At 69.1% G+C, this 17,613-nt stretch overlaps 3 protein-coding genes across 5 annotated transcripts in view; 1 reads left to right on the plus strand and 2 right to left on the minus strand.

Moving 5' to 3' along the window:
- Positions 1-3,017, plus strand: part of WBP1 (WW domain binding protein 1) — a 3,223-nt gene extending 206 nt beyond the window's left edge. The window contains exons 2-4 of the mRNA XM_073343212.1: positions 13-75; positions 581-742; positions 1,348-3,017. Coding sequence (XP_073199313.1) covers positions 13-75; positions 581-742; positions 1,348-2,024 — 902 coding nt within the window. The 3' untranslated portion in view covers positions 2,025-3,017. The remainder of the gene's footprint in view (positions 1-12; positions 76-580; positions 743-1,347) is intronic.
- A 955-nt stretch (positions 3,018-3,972) lies between these two features.
- Positions 3,973-7,523, minus strand: MOGS (mannosyl-oligosaccharide glucosidase). 2 transcript variants are annotated; one of them, XM_073343131.1, is made up of 4 exons: positions 7,503-7,523; positions 6,820-7,037; positions 6,188-6,378; positions 3,973-6,025 (listed from the first exon to the last, which is right to left on the minus strand). In XM_073343131.1, exons 2-4 carry the CDS (start codon positions 7,030-7,032, stop codon positions 4,288-4,290), a joined length of 2,142 nt encoding a protein of 713 aa, XP_073199232.1. In that variant the 5' UTR covers positions 7,033-7,037; positions 7,503-7,523; the 3' UTR covers positions 3,973-4,287. The 2 variants fall into 2 exon arrangements, with proteins under 2 accessions (XP_073199232.1, XP_073199231.1); XM_073343130.1 differs by lacking the exon at positions 7,503-7,523 and adding an exon at positions 7,118-7,487.
- Positions 7,524-9,631: 2,108 nt separating this feature from the next.
- Positions 9,632-16,258, minus strand: LOC140910942 (programmed cell death protein 4-like). Of its 2 annotated transcripts, none has more exons than XM_073343133.1 (11): positions 16,119-16,258; positions 14,786-15,059; positions 14,086-14,183; positions 13,701-13,814; positions 13,300-13,521; positions 12,723-12,820; positions 12,462-12,576; positions 12,267-12,374; positions 11,946-12,056; positions 11,523-11,662; positions 9,632-11,209 (listed from the first exon to the last, which is right to left on the minus strand). In XM_073343133.1, the coding sequence occupies exons 1-11, from the start codon at positions 16,164-16,166 to the stop codon at positions 11,158-11,160; spliced, it is 1,380 nt and encodes a 459-aa protein (XP_073199234.1). In that variant the 5' UTR covers positions 16,167-16,258; the 3' UTR covers positions 9,632-11,157. The 2 variants fall into 2 exon arrangements, with proteins under 2 accessions (XP_073199234.1, XP_073199235.1); XM_073343134.1 differs by lacking the exon at positions 16,119-16,258 and adding an exon at positions 15,449-15,651.
- Positions 16,259-17,613: the final 1,355 nt, after the last annotated feature.

Raw genomic sequence — 17,613 nt, forward strand, 5'->3', positions numbered from 1 at the left:
GCGCTATCTCAGAGTGTGAGACTGGCCACTGCTGTGGAGAGACTAGATGCTGCACCTACTACTACGAGCTGTGGTGTGAGTGGGGAGGAGATGGCGCGGCACTAGGCTGCTGAAGGTTGGGGCCAGCACCTGCCTCTGAGGGATCCTTATTTATAGAATCGGAGAAGCTCAGGGTTAGAAGGGACCTCAAGAGGTTCTAGTCCAACCCCCTGCTCAAAGCAGGACCGATCCCCAACTAAATCCTCCCAAATGGGAGTTATTCTCCGCCTCTTCTGGCAGAGAGCAGGGCTGGGGTGCTGGCTGTGGGGGGGAGCTCCCAGCTGCTCCCAGCTCTGGCCTGGCCCAGCAGGGAGTGCTGTGGGAGCAGGACCGGGGCACTGATTGGTGGGGAGCTCCTGGCTGCTCCTGGCCTGGCCCGGCCCAGCAAGGGGCGCTGTAGGGAGCAGAGCCGGGGTAGTGATTGGGGGGAGCTCCTGGCTGCTCCAGTCCCAGCCTCTCCCAGCAGGAGGTGCTGGGGCTGCTGTGGACAGGAAGGTGGCTCCTGGAGGAGGGTTGTTCTCAAGAGTTCTCCTGTCTGTAGGGTTCTGGCTCCTTTGGACTATTCTCATCCTCTTCAGCTGCTGCTGCGCCTACCGGCACCGCCGGGCCAAACTGCGCCTGCAGCAGCAGCAGCGGCAGCGTGAGATCAACCTCATCGCCTACCACGGTGCCTGCAACTACCCCACCTCCATGATGGATCTCAGTGAGTGCCCACAGCCTCTGCTCTTCTCCCGCTGATCGCTGGGCTGGGGTGGGAGCTCAGCTCGGGCAGTCTGGCCCTGTGTGTGTGGCGCTGGCCATCCCCACCCAGGCAGGGCCATGCTTGCCCTGCTGGGGCTCTCAGATCCCTGAGCTGGAAAGCCAGTCTAGGTCCTACCCTGCTGTTGCTGGAAAGTAGTGCATGGGACCAGATCTTCCACTGGGGCTATATGGAACTGGGGCGGGGAGCACCCTGGTCTGAGGCTGCTTCCTCACCAGCTCAGGTGTGAAATCTCTGGCGTGGTGCTGGACCCAAGGGGGCGGCCAGCCCAGGGAGCACAATGAGAGCAGTAGCTTGTGGGGTGAGGGTGGTGGGGAAGGGTGTGGCCTGGTGGGCACATGCAATGGGGGGGCAGTTTCTGTGGGGCAGGTTGTCTGGGGCAGAGGGGGCAATGCCAGGAGCACTCAACTGGGGGCTGACAGGAAGGGCAGCTCCAAGGCCTGGAGGTGAGCTGGGCTCACAGGGTGGGAAGCAGGCTGGTTGCTGCGGGGAGGACCGTGGTTGTGGCTGGCCCCCTTTGGGTTCTCTGGTGACTCTCTCCCCTCCAGGGATGCTGGCTTCCTTTAAGCTGCCCGCCTACGAGGAGGTGGCTCACCGTCCCAGCACCCCTCCTCCCCCCTACAGCACCATCCTGGCCCAGCTGGGCGGGCCGCATAGCCGCCTGGGCTCCAGTCCCCTGACCCTGTCTCCCAGCTCGGAGAACTTCACCAGCTGCTCGTGCGAGTCGAGCTGCCTCACCTCGCCCAGCAGCACGTCACTGTCGGTGCAGATCACGGAGGAGACGGAGCGCAGCCAGGCCAGCACGCCCAGCGAGGAAGGCGGCAGCAGCAGCACGGGCGCCAGCTGGGAGCTGCCCGAGGAGCCGGCCCCCTGCGAGGCCCCAACCAAGCAGACCCTCTTCTCCTCCAGCGTGGATTTCTTCGAGGCCGACTACCACCGCTGCTCAGACATCGAGGAGGAGGAGGAGGAGTGCGTGGGGGAGGAGGAGGGCGCGGCCCAGGGGGACAGCAGTGAGCACTTCCGGCACCGGCGCCTGACGGGCGATTCGGGTATTGAGGTGGGGCGCTGCCAGGAGGAGGAGGGCGGGGAGGACAGTGAGGAGGAGACGCACCTGCTCAGCAAGGTGGGGCCTGAGTCCCCCCAGCTCTCGGAGCGCAAGAGTCTCTGTGGGCTCCAAAGCGATGGGGGCAGTGAGGAGCCCGGCTCGCCTGCCCTGCCTGTCTGAGCCCTGAGCTGGGTGCTGACCCTGTGGCCAGGGCTGCCCCAGACAGCAGCTCCCCGCTTCCTGTCCTGTGACCCCAGCTCCCCTCCCCGTAACCTCCATGGTGCTGGAGCGGCCCTTCCCATCAGCCCCCACCTCTGTGCTCCTGGCCGAGGCGGCTGAGCTGCTGCTCTGGCCCCTGCCTGCTGGCTGACTCTGTCCCATGCCCTTACCCTGTTTGGTGGGCTGCCTGGGCATCCTGCCCTCTGGTGTGGGGTGTGTAGACCTGCGTGAGGCTGAGAGGCTGTTCCTTGGGGCCCCTGGCCGCCTCATGCCAGGCAGCGAGGGTGGAGCTGGGGCCAGGGCAGCTGCCTCTGGGCCCTTCCCTCTCCTGAGCCATTGTGACGGGGAGTGTTGGGGCTCCATGCTCACCAGCACCCTGGGTGGGCTTCCCCTCCCTGGCAGGCAGCCCCTGGCTCTGCAGTGTGGGGTCCCCCACGCCCAGCTCTGCTTGGGCTGTGTGCTGGCTCTGGGACAATTGGCACCAGCACCATGTGGCTGACTGACCCCTCCCTGGGGTGTGGACTCTGTTGGCATGGAGCCCCTGGGGAGAGCGTATTCCCCCGAACTGACTCTCTGTAGACGATGTGCGTCCCTCACTCTGCGTGCTGCTGTCATTTGTTGGGTACCATGTGTAGCGCTGCCCTGCCAGGGCACATGCCCCTGGCCGGGTCCTTCCCCTCCCTGTAGAGTTCCCACGGGGACTGGATTTCTGTGGACTTGCACGAATCAGATTATTCCTGCCCAGCACCCCCTCCCCCTCCCCAAGTGCTGCTCTTGGGGAGCCTGGGGCAGCTAGCAGGCCTTCCCCAGGGCAACCTGGTGCTTGAGGGGTGGGGGCGGGCAACTGACTGGCCTGGGCTGGGGGCTGCCTGCCACACTCAGCTCTGCTCCCAGCCTGCGGGTCTGTGCTCGGGGGGAAAGTAGTTCTCATTATTAAAGAGATGTGGAATTACAGCCTGTGAGAGTCTGCCAGGGGGAGGGGGGAGAGGCAAACCCTCACCCTGCTGCTTGGGCTCTAAGCTGTGTGTGTGTGGGGGTGTCCTCTCTGCCTGGGGGAGTGGGGCCAGGGCAGCCAGGGGGAGGGAGTCCAGCTACCACTGTGAAAGGGCCATTGCAGGGCAGCCAGTGCTCCAGGGACAGCAGAGTCACTGCAGGGCTTGAAAACAAGGGGGTGCTTTCTTGTGGGGGGGAAGGGACACTGCTGCCTTAGCTTGGGCCTGATGCTGCTTGCGTGTGTGTGTGTGTGTGTCCCCCCCACGTGCACACACGTTGCGGTAGTGGTGACAGGCTGAGGAGGAACAACCCTCCGCTGGCTCCCTGCCTGGAGGAGCTGAGGGCAGGGCCAGGGATGCTGCAGCAGACAGGCCGAGTGCCTGGAGGGTCCCACCCCACCTGCCAGGCTAGGAGGACTGTTCAAAGGTACAGCCCCTGAGCCAAGGAGGGGAGCGCGGCAGGTGCTGCAGGGCTGTGGTACAGAACAGGCCCTGGGGCCCACGCTGGGGAGGGGAGTAGTGGTTTCTTCTGGCTGGAGGGCTCACAGCTGTGGGAAGGAGGCTGCTGGATTTCCCCCCACAGGCCAGGCTGTCTGTCACCAGCGGTGGAGCAGCACCATGGGCCTTCAACATGCCCCCAGGATTTTGATGGGGGCTCCCTGCTGCACAAGAGAGACCCCCCTTCTGGGCCTCTGCTCCTTGCGACCTCCCGCCAACGTGGCTTGCCAGGCCCCAGTGTAGCCCTAGATGCAGGAACAGTGGCAGCCGTGCCCCTAAACGCGACAGGCCCCTTTCCCCCTTCTAGCCCCGCAAGCCGCCCTGTGTGACCTGCCCCCTCCCCCGAGTGCCCCATGGCTGGCTGTGTCCACCCCACCCCCAGCTGCTGATTCCCAAAGATGGCAGCAGCCAGAAGAGGGTAAAGCTACGCAGCTTTATTCTTTTTTAAAAAACAAAAAAAAAAGACCGCTCACCCCTCCAGCCAGGGGTGGGCAGGAAGGTGCAGAGACCCCTCACCCCTCCAGCCTTGAACATTCGTATTAAAACACCTGAGAAAGACTAGCAGGGGCAAAGGCCAGGGCAGCGTGTGGTAACCCAGTAATGCGGCAAACCCAGCGCCCCACTCACAGCCGGCAGCCCTGGGCACCCCCCGACGCCGCATGCTAGTGCTCAGCCCAGAGGCGGCTGCCTTTGCCCTCCTGCTGGTAGCTGGGACCCCCGTCCCAGCCTGGCCCCTAATACTCCTCGGCCATCACGAGCACCACCAGGGCAGACCAGCCTGTGAAGGGGTAGCAGCCCTGGCCCTTGCCCGTGCTGTCGCTGTACTGCTCCCACAGGTAGCCGCTCTCCCGGTACTGGCGGTGCAGGTTGGCAATGAGGTTGGCGCGCAGCTCTTGGTAGAGCGCAGCTGCCTGCTGCTGGTAGGGCCCCTCCAGGCTGGCGTAATGGTGCAGCGCCCCCACGGCCAGGTAGTTCATGTTGATCCAGATGGGCCCCCTCCAGTAGGGGGGGTCGTGCTCCGTGTTGTGTTTCATGTAGAGGGGGCTGGTGCGGGCAAGCGAGCGGAGGCCGTAGGGGGTCCAGAGCTTCTGCTCGCTGCGCATGTCCCCCAGGATGCTGCCCAGGCGGGGCGAGTCGGGCCGCAGCAGCTGCAGCAGGAAGGGGAAGAGGCTGACGTAGCCCAGGGCCCCCACGAACTGCAACTGGGGGGGCTTGCGGACCACCCGCACCAGCCGTGGGGTCGGGACCTGGTGGCGGGGCTGCCCAGGCCCCAGCACCACCTTCTCGCGCTCCAGCCCCACGGCCTGGCTGTGGTTGCCGTAGTCGGCGAACATGCCCAGCTGCGCGGCCCAGTGCTGCTGCTCCAGCAGGGCGTTGTCCCTCAGCACCTGCTCCATGCGCCGGTACTCGGCCGCCGGCTCGCCCAGCCGCTCGGCCACCTGGGCCATGACTCCCGAGGCCAGGGCCATCCAGCAGCGCAGGTCCAGGTGGCGCTCGGCCGGCGAGGGGTGCGAGGCCCGAGGGTAGTCGTCCAGCCCCGAGGTCAGCGTCTTGGGGTTGAGGAAGAGGTCGGTGTCCTGGTCCCGGCCCCGCCAGCGGAAGGTGTAGGGCAGCGGCCCTGCCTGCGTGGTGTTGTACCACTCGTACCACGTGTGCAGGCGGGGGAAGAGGCTCCGCAGGTAGGAGAGCTCGGCGGGGCCCTGGCCCGGCTCCCTCAGCAGCTGCCGCAGCGCCAGGAAGAGGGTGGGCGGGTTGGCGGCCTCGCTGTGCTGCAGGATGAACTCGGGGGGCACCTTGGCGCGCGCCTCGTCGTCCAGGATCTGCTCCCGCGGGATCCAGCCCTCCGCGTTCATCAGGTCCAGCCAGTGGGCGATGACCTCGCGGCTCAGGGCCGGGTCCCAGCGCGCCAGCAGCAGCTGGTGGAAGCCCTCGTCCCAGAGGAAGCCGCGGGGGAAGAAGGAGCGGGAGGGCACGGCGGTGAAGAGGGGGCCCTCGGGGTAGGGCAGCGGGTGCTGGCTGTGCGCGGACTGCACGACGGAGCTCCCGTGGAAGTAGCCCATCCCGCCCAGCATGTTGCTGAGGGCAGCCTGGGCAAAGCGCCGCTGCTGGGGCGGGAAGCCCTTGCGGGCCAGGGAGAAGGTCTCCTCGAAGCGCTGCTCGAAGGCGGCCACGTGCCCAGCCAGCTCTTGGCTCAGGGCCGCCCCCACCAGCGAGCCGGGGCGCTCGGCAAAGCTGCCGGACTCGAAGGTCACCTCCACGCGGCAGGGCAGCGTCAGCGTCACCTGGTGCAGCAGCAGGTGGCTGTGGGGAGCCTGCCCCGGCTCCCCTGGCAGCGCCCGGTCCGTGTCCACAGCGAAGTAGCGGCGCTTGGCCTCGCCGGGCGCCGCGTAAACAAAGCGGTTGCTCAGGCTGCTCTTCACCACGTCTGTCAGGCGGTGCAGCCCGGGGCTCCTGGCCTCCAGGTGGTTATAGCTGCAGGAGAGGATGGGTCAGGGCCAGGGCCAGGGCCAGGGGAAGCCAGGAACGCCCCCCGTCGGAGCTGCTGCCCCGCTCCCCACAGCGCCCGCGCCTAGGAAAGCCTGGTCCCCAAGCAGCCCGGAGCTTCCCGCCCGGCTCTGAGCCCCCCCAAGATACCTGGCATATCTGAGGGCTTCCCCAGTCTCTGTGGTGGGCTTGTGGAAGGTGATGTTGAAACGGCCGAGTTCCTCGGACGTCCCGGTCACGGACACCAACCGCGTGTCCTCCACGTGCGGCTGCAGCGTCCCCTGCCCGTCTGTGGCCACGTAGAAGAGCAGGGAGAGGAGGGGGCTCTGCTCGCCCGCACTCTGCAAAGAGGGAGAGGGAGACGGACGCTGCGCATCGCTCAGCCCCTGCAGCCGCCAGGCCCCCCTACGCAGCCACAGGCAACCACGAGAAGCCACCCACAGTAGGAGCCCTCCACGCTCTCCGGGGACAGCGACCGGGCAGGAGAGGAACCGCCACAAAACACAAGGGGCCCGGTGCGCCAATCAATCGGGAAAACACGGGGCTGAAAGCAGGGAGTCCCCACGGCCCGGGCCAGGCACCGCTCCGCTGGACCAGGGAAAGGGCCAGCACGAAGCACCCCGGGGTCCGGACTCCCAGCTCTGGGCGGACACGTGGCCGGATGGTGACAGTAGAGACTCGGGGGGAGGGGGACGCCCAGGACTCCTGGGTTCCATTCCCAGCAGCTCCGTCACCGACTCGCTTGGGGACCCGGGCAAGGCTCTTCATTCCCGCGGCCCCACCTCCGGCCTGGCCGTGACCCGCCAGCTCCAGTCCCCGCCGTGCTCCCCGCCCGGCCGCTTGACGAACTCGGTGCGCAGCGTGAGGCCCCGGTCGCGGATCTCCTGCGCCCCGAAGCGCAGCCCGTCGTGCAGCAGCCAGCCGTAGCCGGGCAGCCCGTCGCTCTGCTCGCACGTGTGGCGCAGCCGGGCCTCCGCCGCCTGCCGCAGCCACATGAGGCCTAGGGGAGAGAGGGGGAGGCTGAGACCGGGCGGGGGCCGCCGCGCCCCGCCCCGCGGGGAGCCCCGGCCCGGCCCCTACCTGCCACGGGCGGCCGCGGGCTGCGGGGCCGCATGCCGAAGTAGACGTGCGGGCGGTAGGAGCCCCAGAAGCGCTCGGGCGCGGCGCGGGGGCCGCTGCTGCCGGCGGGCAGGACGCGCGGCGCCGGGTGCGGGGTGACCACGCGGCGGCCCAGCCGCCAGCGCCCGTAGAGCCCGTAGGCCAGGCCGGCGGCGCCCAGCGCCAGCCCCAGCAGCGCCAGCAGCGCGCAGGCCCGGGCCGGCCCCGCCGGGGCCCCGCGCTCCCGCCGCGCCGCCTGCGGGCCCCGCCCGCCCTTCTCCGCCCCGCGCCCGGCCGCCGCGCCGCGCCGCCTGCGCTCCCGGGCCATGCCCCCGCCGCGCCGCGCCGCGCCGCGCCAGCCACCGACCGAGCGGCGCCGACAAGCCCCGCCCCCGCCCCGCCCGCCTGGCCCCGCCCCGCGTGCCTCCGCCCGGCCCCGCCCCCGACAAGCCCCGCCCCGGCCGCCTGGCCCCGCCCCTCCCGCTCTCCTGGCCACGCCCCCTGCCGCCACGCTGCTGGGCCCCGCCCCCAAGCCTGCCGAACCAGATTCCCCAGGCCCCGCCCCTGTCAGCTCCCGCCACGCCACCGAGTGACTCCGCCAGGCCGCCAAGCCCCGCCCCCGGCCCCGCCCCCGCTCGGCCCCGCCCACTGCCGCCACGCTGCCGGGCGCCGCCCCCAAGCCCGCCGAACCAGATTCCCCAGGCCCCGCCCCCGAGCCTGTCAGCTCCCGCCACGCCAGCCGCCGGGCCCCGCCCCCGCGATGACGCCCCCAGCGACGCTCGCTGATGGCACTCGCTCGCGCGGCACTTGAACGTCACCGTCCTCAGGGGCGCGCGGCTGGAAGGGCTGAAGGCCCCGTCACCGCATCTCCCGGCATGCCCCGCGCGGAGCCCGGAGAGACACGACAGCTCCCAGTGCGCAGCGGCCGCCGTAGTCCAAATAGCACGTGGCGGGGAGCCCTGCCGCGCTGCATGCCGGGGGCTGTAGTCCACGCTCGCTCCCCAGCGCAGAGGGCACAGCCAGGCCGCCCCCGGAGCGGGAGGGGGGCCGGGGCCGGGTGCAGCTCGGTGCCCCGCCGGGCCAGCGAGAGGCCGAGCGCTTCGCCCAGACCCAACCCGCGCTCAGGCCGGGGGGGGGCGGCCAATGGGGCTCTCGGGGGCTCGGGCCGGGGGTGGGAGGGGGGCTGGCCCGGGGGGGGGGTTCAGGCCGGGGGTGGGAGGGGGGCTGGCCCGGGGGCGGCCAATGGGGCTCTCGGGGGCTCGGGCTGGCCCAGGGGGGGCTCAGGCTGGGGGCGGGCGGCCAATGGGGCTCTTGGGGGCAGGGGGGGGCCGGCCCAGGGGGGCTCAGGCTGGGGGCGGCCAATGGGGCTCTCGGGGGATCGGGCTGCACTGGCCCAGGAGGGGCTCAGGCCGGGGGTGGGAGGGGGGCTGGCCCGGGGGCTTGGGCTGGGGGTGAGAGGGGGGCTGGCCCGGGGGGCTCAGCCAATGGGGCTCTCGGGGGCTCGGGCTGGGGGTGAGAGGGGGGCTGGCCCGGGGGCTTGGACTGGGGGGGGGCGGCCAATGGGGCTCTTGGGGGCAGGGGGGGGCCAGCCCAGGGGGGGGCTCAGGCTGGGGGCAGGTGGCCAACGGGGCTCTCGGGGGCTCGGGCTGGCCCAGGGGGGCTCAGGCTGGGGGCGGCCAATGGGGCTCTCGGGTGCTCGGGCTGGCCCAGGGGGGGCTCAGGCTGGGGACAGGCGGCCAATGGGGCTCTTGGGGGCGGGGGGGGGCCGGCCCAGGGGGGCTCAGGGTGGGGGCGGCCAATGGGGCTCTCGGGGGCTCGGGCTGGCCCAGGGGGGGCTCAGGCCGGGGGTGGGAGGGGGGCTGGCCCGGGGGCTTGGGCTGGGGGTGAGAGGGGGGCTGGCCCGGGGGGCTCAGCCAATGGGGCTCTCGGGGGCTCGGGCTGAGAGGGGGGCTGGCCTGGGGGCTTGGACTGGGGGGGGGCGGCCAATGGGGCTCTTGGGGGCAGGGGGGGGCCGGCCCAGGGGGGGGCTCAGGCTGGGGGCAGGTGGCCAATGGGGCTCTCGGGGGCTTGGGCTGGCCCAGGGGGGCTCAGGCTGGGGGCGGCCAATGGGGCTCTCGGGGGCTCGGGCTGGGCCGGCCCAGGGGGGGCTCAGGCTGGGGGTGGGAGCGGCCAATGGGGCTCTCGGGGGCTCGGGCCCGGGGTGTGAGTGGGGGCCGGCCCGGGGGGCTCAGGCCCAGGGAGCACCAGGGTCCCTTTCAGACCCTGCTGGAACACAGGGTGCCCTGGGCCTTGACTCAGGCCCTGTTGCCTGCAGCTCTCAGGTGTCAAACCTCATGCCCAGAGCCTCTGCAAAAGCTGGGACACGCTAGCTGAGCCCCGGCCTTGGGGCTGCCCCACTAGCCGCGGGCCGTCAAGCTCCCCCCTACCTACATTAGGATCAAGCTTCCCCCCCCCATAGCACCCAGAGTGGAGGACAAACCCAGTCCGGGCCAGCAGTTCCTCTGGACACATCTTTATTCTGTTTATGCCTCAGCGCTGCCCCTTTCCCCTGCTCAAGCCAGGGAGGGCCATCCACTGCTGGGGCACCTCAGCACCCAGCTGCTGCCTCCCTGCTGCTCCCCAGCCCAACAGTGGGGCCTACCAGGGGACAACAGCCTCCTCAGGGTGCTGGAAGGCACAGCTGGAGTGGCCCCACAGGTCCCACCTTGCTCAAGCGCTGGGGTTTAAGGCCCCTGCCCTGGGAGATGAGGCCAAGCCCATCACCTCCCTGAGATACCCCCAGCCACCCTAGTCCTACAGGCTCCCCAGCTCCACACCGTTCAAATACCTGCCCTTCGTCAACTGGGCTCCCTTAGGCCAGGCAGAACCCCTCACTCCAGCTCTCACGCCCGGTGCTTCTGCATGCAGCCCCTACCGGTGGTTGGTGCACTGTGATGAGTCACTGTAGGGTAGTAAAGTAAGTACAGGGCAGTGGATTGTGGGTAATGCCCAGCTGATTACCTTAGGGGCAGAGCTGAGTCTGGCCTCTGGGGCAGTCCTTATGTGGGTCCCCGGGTGGATCTCTGCTTAGAAGAGGAGCAGAGCTGAGATGTGGGGAGGAGGGTGTGGCCCCCTTACCTGTGTCACTGCCCATGAGGCAAGCTGATTGGTGTGACCCAGAATCCTTTGCTCTGAAGATTGTTCCTGGCCCTTGGCGTAAGATGCAAGGAAGCAGCTTGTCCTGTGTGGCTGGGTGCCCAGCACAAGGCAGAGGCCTGGGCATGTCTCTGGCAAGCCCCCAACTCCGTCCCCCGGGGCAGAGTAAGGATACGCTGCTTTCCCCTAAGACAGGCTGGTCTTACCCAGCCCATTCTGCAGGCCAAGCCCTGGGCTCCCTGCCATGCCCTGATGTGGAAAGGGGGGGCGCCAGGGAGCACGCTGCAGCTGGCGTTACAGTCAGACCTGTGCCACCAGGGCCCCCCAGCTGGACTGACACACTAGGTGACCTCAGTGACTCCATTGTGGGGAAGGAAGGAATCCCAAAGCCCCCAGGGTAGAGTAAGCACCAGGCCCTTTCCTGAACTAGCCAGCATAGGAGGCTGGTGAGGGGGGTGCCCACTGTTAACCCCACTGCATGGAGCCAAGGGGAGCCAAGCTTGGGTGGGACACAGACACAGGATGGTTGTTAAGACACGCAGCCCCACTAGGCTAGGGAGGGGCATCTCCCAGCTGGGGCTGCAGGGAAGTGGAGGGGGCGAGAGTCCTGCAGCTGTGCCTAGCCCCGCATTCCACCTCCAGCATAGTCCCAGCTGGGAGATCAGCCCACCAGACCCTCCCTGCTCCTTGACCCCACCTTACTTCCCTTCCCTCCCCCCCCCCTCCCCAAGATCCATCACAGCCTCTGCACTGCCCCCTCTGGGAGCTGGCGAGGGGTGGTTCCCTGGTGCCGTTCCCAGCTGGAGACAGACAAGGACGAGCTCCAGGGCTGGGGGATATCAATCACCTCCAGGGGACTGTTGGGCTGGGGGGGACGAGACGGTCCGTTACTGCTTGATCTGCCCCCCGTCACCCTCGCTCACAAATCGCTTCCGGCCCCTTGGAGAGAGGAAAGACATGAACGTCAGTGAGCCAGGCCCCATACAGCCCAGCCCAGCCCTGGGCTTTCCACACACACAGCTGTGCCAGTACCCCTCAATCCCAACCTGCAGCCCCTGCTACCCCAGCCCTGGGCTCTTCACCCCCCACCCCCCCTCCAACAGCTCTGTTAGCGCCCCTCATTCCTGATCCGCAGCTATCCCAGCACCGGGCTTCCCCCCACCTCCAACCCACAGGTTCCTTCTATCCCAGCCCTGGGCTCCCCTACAGTTCTACCAGCACTCCTCAATCCTGACCCCCATGCTGCAGGTACCTAGCCGGGCAAGTGTCTCTCAGCTGCTTGGTGATGACTCCCTCCTCGAAGCAGAGATCCACCAGCCGCTCCAGGATACGGTGAGCGAGGGGCACATCCAGGCTGATGTCTCCGAGCTCGTCATAGACTCGCTGAAAGCCCTGGGGATCAGGCGAACTGGGATCAGAGCCAGAGATGCTGGGGCAGAGCAGGGCGGGGCCACGATGCCCCATGGAGACCTCGCTCCCTGGGCTAGGAGCAGCAGCCTGTGCTGCCGTCAATCCTAGAGGCTGAATGTGCCCCCACAAAGGTCCCTGGCCCAGGCCCTCCTCACCCTCTGCTGCAGCTGGCCAGTCTGCCCAGACTTCACGGCTGGCTCCCCTCCCTATGCATGGCACCAGCCCAGCTCCTTGCCCCGGCTCCTGTCCCAGCTCTGGCACTCACCCGGTTCATCTGGTCCAGGGTCACCAGGCCAGTCTCCCACAGCACCTTGAGCAGTTTTACCATCATAACGACGGGAGTCTCGCCTGTGGACTCCAGCACCATCACGACAGCCTGCGGGGGTGGGGGAGGGGGCGTCAGCACCAGGTACTGCCGGCATCAGGGACACCCGCCAGGATCCAGGTAGCGAGCACAGCTCCCACGGCCAGGCCGCAGCAGCCACCACGGGTGCCACAGGGACTGCCCCCCCAGGCTGGCGATCACAGCACAGCCCCCAACAGACACCCCAGGGACAGGCCCCCCCAGGCCAAGCCTGCACCCTACCTCATAGACCAGCTCGTGATGGAAGTGAGGGACCTCCAGCTCCCGCAGGCAGTGCTCTGCCTCTGACACCTCCCCAGACAGCAGGTACTCGTGCAGCAGCAGGCTCATCTGCAGGGAGAGGCACCAAGGGCTCAGCACAGGGACGGGCAGGTGCCCGCCCAGGCCCCGTGCAGCCCTGGGGCCAAGCCAGCTCACCTCTCTGATGAGATGCTTCACAGGCCTCTGGCCGCCCCCCACTCCCCACACATTGTCCAATCGGTTCACGTCCCGCTTGATCCGGAGCAGAACTGCGGCACGGTCCAGGGCAGCCCTGCAAGGAGGAGACAGGTGAGAGGCAGGGGGCTCTCCCCAGAGATGATACCAGCTGCCGGCTGGAGGCAGAGCAGACCAGGCTGGTGCCAGGGCAGGGGCGCTCTGACCGAGGGTGGGTGGGGTGGGGGGGAAGGGGACTCTTACCGGGCATGCTCACAGTCCACACGCCCCTTGTAGCGGTCCAGGAAGTCCAGGGGCAGCGCATGGTCAGCCACGGCACGGGCAATGAACTGACCCAGCATCTGCAGAGAGGCGAGTGTGGGGTCAGGGGGCAGATGCCACCCAGGGACCTGACACAGCACCTTCTCCGCCTGGCAAGGCCAGGCCCTAGAGCCCCCACCCAACTCCAGCGCCCCCTCAGCTTGCTGGGGGTCAGTCCCTGCCAGCTCCTGACCACCATGGCATTCCCAGCCCCACCCGCAACCAGCTCCCACCCCTTCCCATGCTCCCCAGGGCATTCCCGGTCCTTTCCCCACCCTCCCAAGGGCATTCCCAGTCCTGCCCCCAACCAGCTCCCACCCCTTCCCATGCCCCCCCCAGGCATTCCCAGTCCCGCCCCCACCCTAGCCAGCTCCCACCCTAGGCATTCCCAACCCCCGCAGCCAGCTCCTGCCCCCCCCTGCCATTCCTGCCCCCCCAGGGCATTCCTGGCCCTGCCCCCCAGCCAACTCCCCCCGCCCATGTCTCCCCCGGGGCATTCCCTTCCCTGTCCCGCCCCCACCTGTGGAGCCTCAGGAGTGTCCAGGATGAGGTCAGGCAGGTCCTTGAGCATCTTGTCAAAGGCCCTGGCGATATCCTCCGAGGTCATGACCTTGCCCACGAGGTCAGAGAGCAGGCGGGAAGTCAGCTCCCGGTGGCTGGCCTTGCCCTCCAGCGCCAGTGCCACGGCCAGCGAGGGGACAGCGTGCTTCCTGGTGCCCAGGTTCAGCTCCTTCAGCAGTTCCTACACCCAGCACAGCGCGTCAGCCAGCCCCCCTCCAGCCTCCTTCCTCAGCCGCTTCCAGCGCCCTCCCCTGGCATTGCAGGGGCTCCCGGGCCTAGCCACATGGAGGTGGCCCCTGAAACCCTCCCAGCCCAAAAGCCTGCGGGGGAAGGGGGGGCAGAGGGACTCCCCAGACTCACCATCACCTCGAGGGTGTCCCCATGCTCAAAGTACTCCAGCACCATGGGATGCACGTTCTTCTCCAGCTCCCCCTCCTCCAGCTCCGGCCTCACCGTGGCATAGACCGTGTGGCCCTGCAAAGAGGGGCAGAGGGGCTCATGGCCGACGGCACCCACACTTGGACAGGCCCCACCCACACAAGCACCAGTCCATGAGGCATGGAGAGGGGGCAGAGAGAGTGGCTGGCATGGCTGAGTGGGGGCAGGTACACAGGCCAGGGGCAGGAGTGCCCGGGTGGATGGGTACTGGGGTTCTACTTTCTACAGCCTGAGTTCTGTGACCCTGGGCTCCAGGCGGAGGGAGGAAGAGGCCCGGGACTCTGCCACACTGCCCTTAAGAACATACCTGAGATGACTCGTCGTAGTTGGGGTCCCGAGCGTCAGGCTCCTGGTACCCGTACACCAGGCCAGGTGCACCCCACACACCCTTGCCCCCAGCACCACCTGCAGGAGACACACTGGGTCAGGCACCCCCCTGGGCCACAGCATCCCAGCCAGGCACCAGCTCAGCTCTGCCCACGAGAGAAAAGGGACCGGGGGGCTCTGGGCAAGGGTAGCACTGCTCAGCACCCCCCGCCCAGGGAAAAGCTCAGCATCAGAGCAGCAGTGGTTCACCACAGGCTCCCAGCCCGGGCATGACTGTGTCACAAGTGTAGTGAGTTCAGTGGGGCCCAGCAAACCCACAGCATGTGGCAGGAGTGGCTCCCACGCAGCAAAGGAAGAGCAGGGGCCTGCATGGGGATTGAGAGAGGTAAAGGGGAGGATCCCTGTGTCTTTGGGGCAGTGGGAGGCAGCAGGGGCTGCACTGCTGCGATGCCCTATGGCAGCAGCAGCAGGAGGAGCTGCAGGGTGTGTGCACTATGTGACAGCCAGGGGGGCCACAGGCTGCACCATGGGGCAGGCTTGTGCCCCAAGGCAGCAGGAGGGGCCAGGGGGATGCAGGGCGGGGCAGCAGGGGGGATCAGGGAGCCTGCACTGTGAGGCAGCGGTGTGCCCCATGGCAGCAGTAGGAGCCGGGGGCGCTGTACCGGGCAGCTGTATCTCACCTTTCTTGGGGAGCCCACGGCCCTTGCCCATGCGTGACTTCCTGTCGTTGGTCTTGCCCTTGGGGCTGCTGGGGTCAGGGCTGGGCTCCCCCCCCTCGGGGGCCGGCTCCCGGGTGGAGTCCCGGGATGAGGTGCGCCGCAGGCGTCGCTTGGCCTTGGCCTTGAGCCGAGCTTCGTGCAGGGCCTTCTCCTGCGGGGTCCAGGGGCGGGACCCGTTGCCATCCATCAGCTCCTCCTCCAGAGCCTCGTCCTCTGAGCCTGCCTGGCACGGGGCCTGCAAGGGCATGGAGGGCTCAGAGACGCCCCATGGACTCCTGCTGCACCCGAGCAGCCCCACACAGCCCCGGTGGGAGAGGCGGAGGAGCCAGGAGCTGCCCCACAGATCGCTTCCTTTCCGTTCATATTCACCCCCCCCACTCCAGCCCCGGCCTACCCAGCCGGGGGCGCTCCAGCGAGCCGCTGGCTGGGGGCGGGGTGGCTGTGCATTCACACAGCTCCAGGGGCCGTGGAAGAGCCACGGCCCAAGCCCCAAACGCCATCCCACGCCGGGGGCAGCCTGGCGTCCTGGCCTGCAGGCTGGAGGGTACTTGAGGGGCTGCCCTATTGCCCCTTCCCCCAGCAGCGTCCAGACAGCTCCGGGACAAGTCTCCCCCCCAAGCTCACTCTGGGGCGTAGCACCCGCCTGCAGCACCCCAGGCAGGGGGCAGAGTCCCTCGGACAGGCCACGCTCCTGGCCCCCGGGCCCGCGGACCCCAGAGCTTGGGGGCCTGTGAACGGCTGAGCTCGCCGCTGGGAGAGAAAAGGGAGAATGGGGCCGGGGCCGGACAGGACTGGGCAACCCCGACCCCAACAATGCCCCTGGCCCCCGCCCCGCAGCCCCCGGGCGCCCCGCAACGCCCCGCCTCCGGCCCCCGGGCGCCCCGCAACCCCCCGCCCCGCGGCGCCCCCCGCCCGCAGCCCCCGGGCGCCCCGCAACCCCCCGCCCCGCGGCGCCCCCCGCCCGCAGCCCCCGGGCGCCCCGCAACCCCCCCGCCCCGCGGCGCCCCGCCGCCCCCGGGCGCCCCGCAACCCCCCCGCCCCGCGGCGCCCCGCAACGCCCCGCCTCCGGCCCCCGGGCGCCCCGCAACCCCCCGCCGCCCCCGGGCGCCCCGCAACGCCCCGCCCCGCGGCGCATGGGGACGGGGCAGGAGAGGCCCGGGAGGCGGTGGGGGCGGGGAACGGAGCCGCGGGGGACTCGCGCGGGGCGGGGCCGGGGGGGGCTCGCGCGGCGGGGGGAGGGACGGGGCCGGGGGGGGCCGGGGCGGCGGGGGGAGGGGCGGGGCCCGGTACTTGCCAGGGCGGGGCTGCCCGAGCCGCGGGCGGGGCTGACCGAGCCCGACATGGCCGCAGGCGGCAGCTGCGAGCCGGGCGCGCTCCCGACCCGGACCCCCGACGCTGCGCTGGGCCCCGCTGCTGCGCGCGCGCGCGCCCGCCCCTTGCGGAAGTGACGCACACGGGGGCGGGGAACCCAGCCAGCTCCCCCCAGCGCGCGAGCGGCCACGAGCCCAGGCTGGCCCCGCCCCCAGCCGCGCCCCGCAATGCCCCACCCCGCCAGCAGGGGCCTGGGCGGGGAGCGGACTGACCCATGGCTCTGGGGAGGGGGGGCACGGAGCAGACTGACCCATGGCTCTGGGGAGGGGGGGACAGGGAACGGACTGACCCATGGCTCTGGGGAGGGGGGGACAGGGAACGGACTGACCCATGGCTCTCGGTGGGGGGGCAGCGAACGGACTGACCCATGGCTCTGGGGAGGGGGGGCACGGAGCGGACTGACCCATGGCTCTGGGGAGGGGGGGCACGGAGCAGACTGACCCATGGCTCTGGGGAGGGGGGGACAGGGAACGGACTGACCCATGGCTCTGGGGAGGGGGGGACAGGGAACGGACTGACCCATGGCTCTGGGGAGGGGGGGCAGCGAACGGACTGACCCATGGCTCTGGGAGGAGGGACAGGGAACGGACTGACCCATGGCTCTCGGTGGGGGGGCAGCGAACGGACTGACCCATGGCTCTGGGAGGGGGGGCACGGAGCGGACTGACCCATGGCTCTCGGTGGGGGGGCAGCGAACGGACTGACCCATGGCTCTGGGAGGGGGGGCACGGAGCGGACTGACCCATGGCTCTGGGGCGGGGAACGGACTGACCCATGGCTCTGGGAGGGGAGCGGGGCAGGGAACGGACTGACCCATGGCTCTGGGAGGGGGGGCAGCGAACGGACTGACCCATGGCTCTGGGGAGGGGAGCGGGGCAGGGAGCAGATTGACCTATGGCTCTGGGGAGCGGGGCACGGAACGGACTGACCCACGGCTCTGGGAATGGACTGACCCTTGGCAATGGGGAGGGGAGCGGGGCAGGGAACAGACTGACCCATGGCTCTGAGGAGGAGGGGCAGCGAACGTACTGACCCATGGCTCGGGAGGGGCGGCAGGGAGCAGACTGACCCAAGGCTCTGGGAAAAGGAGGGGGCCAAGGAGTGGACTCAGTCATGGTTCTTCCCGGGACCCCATCAGCCAGGGCCGTGGGCAGGGCAGGACTCTGTGCCAGGCAGGGAGGGGCCCAGGGGTCTAGGTCTGTGCGCTGGGTCCATCCCTGAGACCCCTATATCACCCCACACTGCTCTCTCCTGGGACCAACCCCCATAGCCCTTGCACGGACCCTACAGTTGTGCTGGAAGGTGGCAGCCAGGAGCAACAGATCTGGTTAATGTTACGAAGTGTGCTAACCACCCTTCACTCAGGCAAAATTAAGGGACAATTAAATGCTCTGTTGTGTTGTGAGAGCTGAAACAAA

This window comes from Lepidochelys kempii, chromosome 4 (genome assembly GCF_965140265.1).
Source record: "Lepidochelys kempii isolate rLepKem1 chromosome 4, rLepKem1.hap2, whole genome shotgun sequence".
In the NCBI taxonomy this organism is placed as follows: Eukaryota; Metazoa; Chordata; order Testudines; family Cheloniidae; genus Lepidochelys; species Lepidochelys kempii.

Coding starts and splice junctions, on each gene's coding strand:
- MOGS (XM_073343130.1), bottom strand. CDS start 7,463: ATGGCCCGGGAGCGCAGGCGGCGCGGCGCGGCGGCCGGGCGCGGGGCG. Junction 7,038..7,117: donor CCCGCGGCCGCCCGTGGCAG/GTAGGGGCCGGG, acceptor TCTCTCCCCTAG/GCCTCATGTGGCTGCGGCAG. Junction 6,379..6,819: donor GGGTCACGGCCAGGCCGGAG/GTGGGGCCGCGG, acceptor CCCTCTTTGCAG/AGTGCGGGCGAGCAGAGCCC.
- LOC140910942 (XM_073343133.1), bottom strand. CDS start 16,166: ATGTCGGGCTCGGTCAGCCCCGCCCGCGGCTCGGGCAGCCCCGCCCTG. Junction 15,060..16,118: donor GCTCGGGCAGCCCCGCCCTG/GCAAGTACCGGG, acceptor ATGCCCTTGCAG/GCCCCGTGCCAGGCAGGCTC. Junction 12,057..12,266: donor ATCACGAGCTGGTCTATGAG/GTAGGGTGCAGG, acceptor CCACCCCCGCAG/GCTGTCGTGATGGTGCTGGA.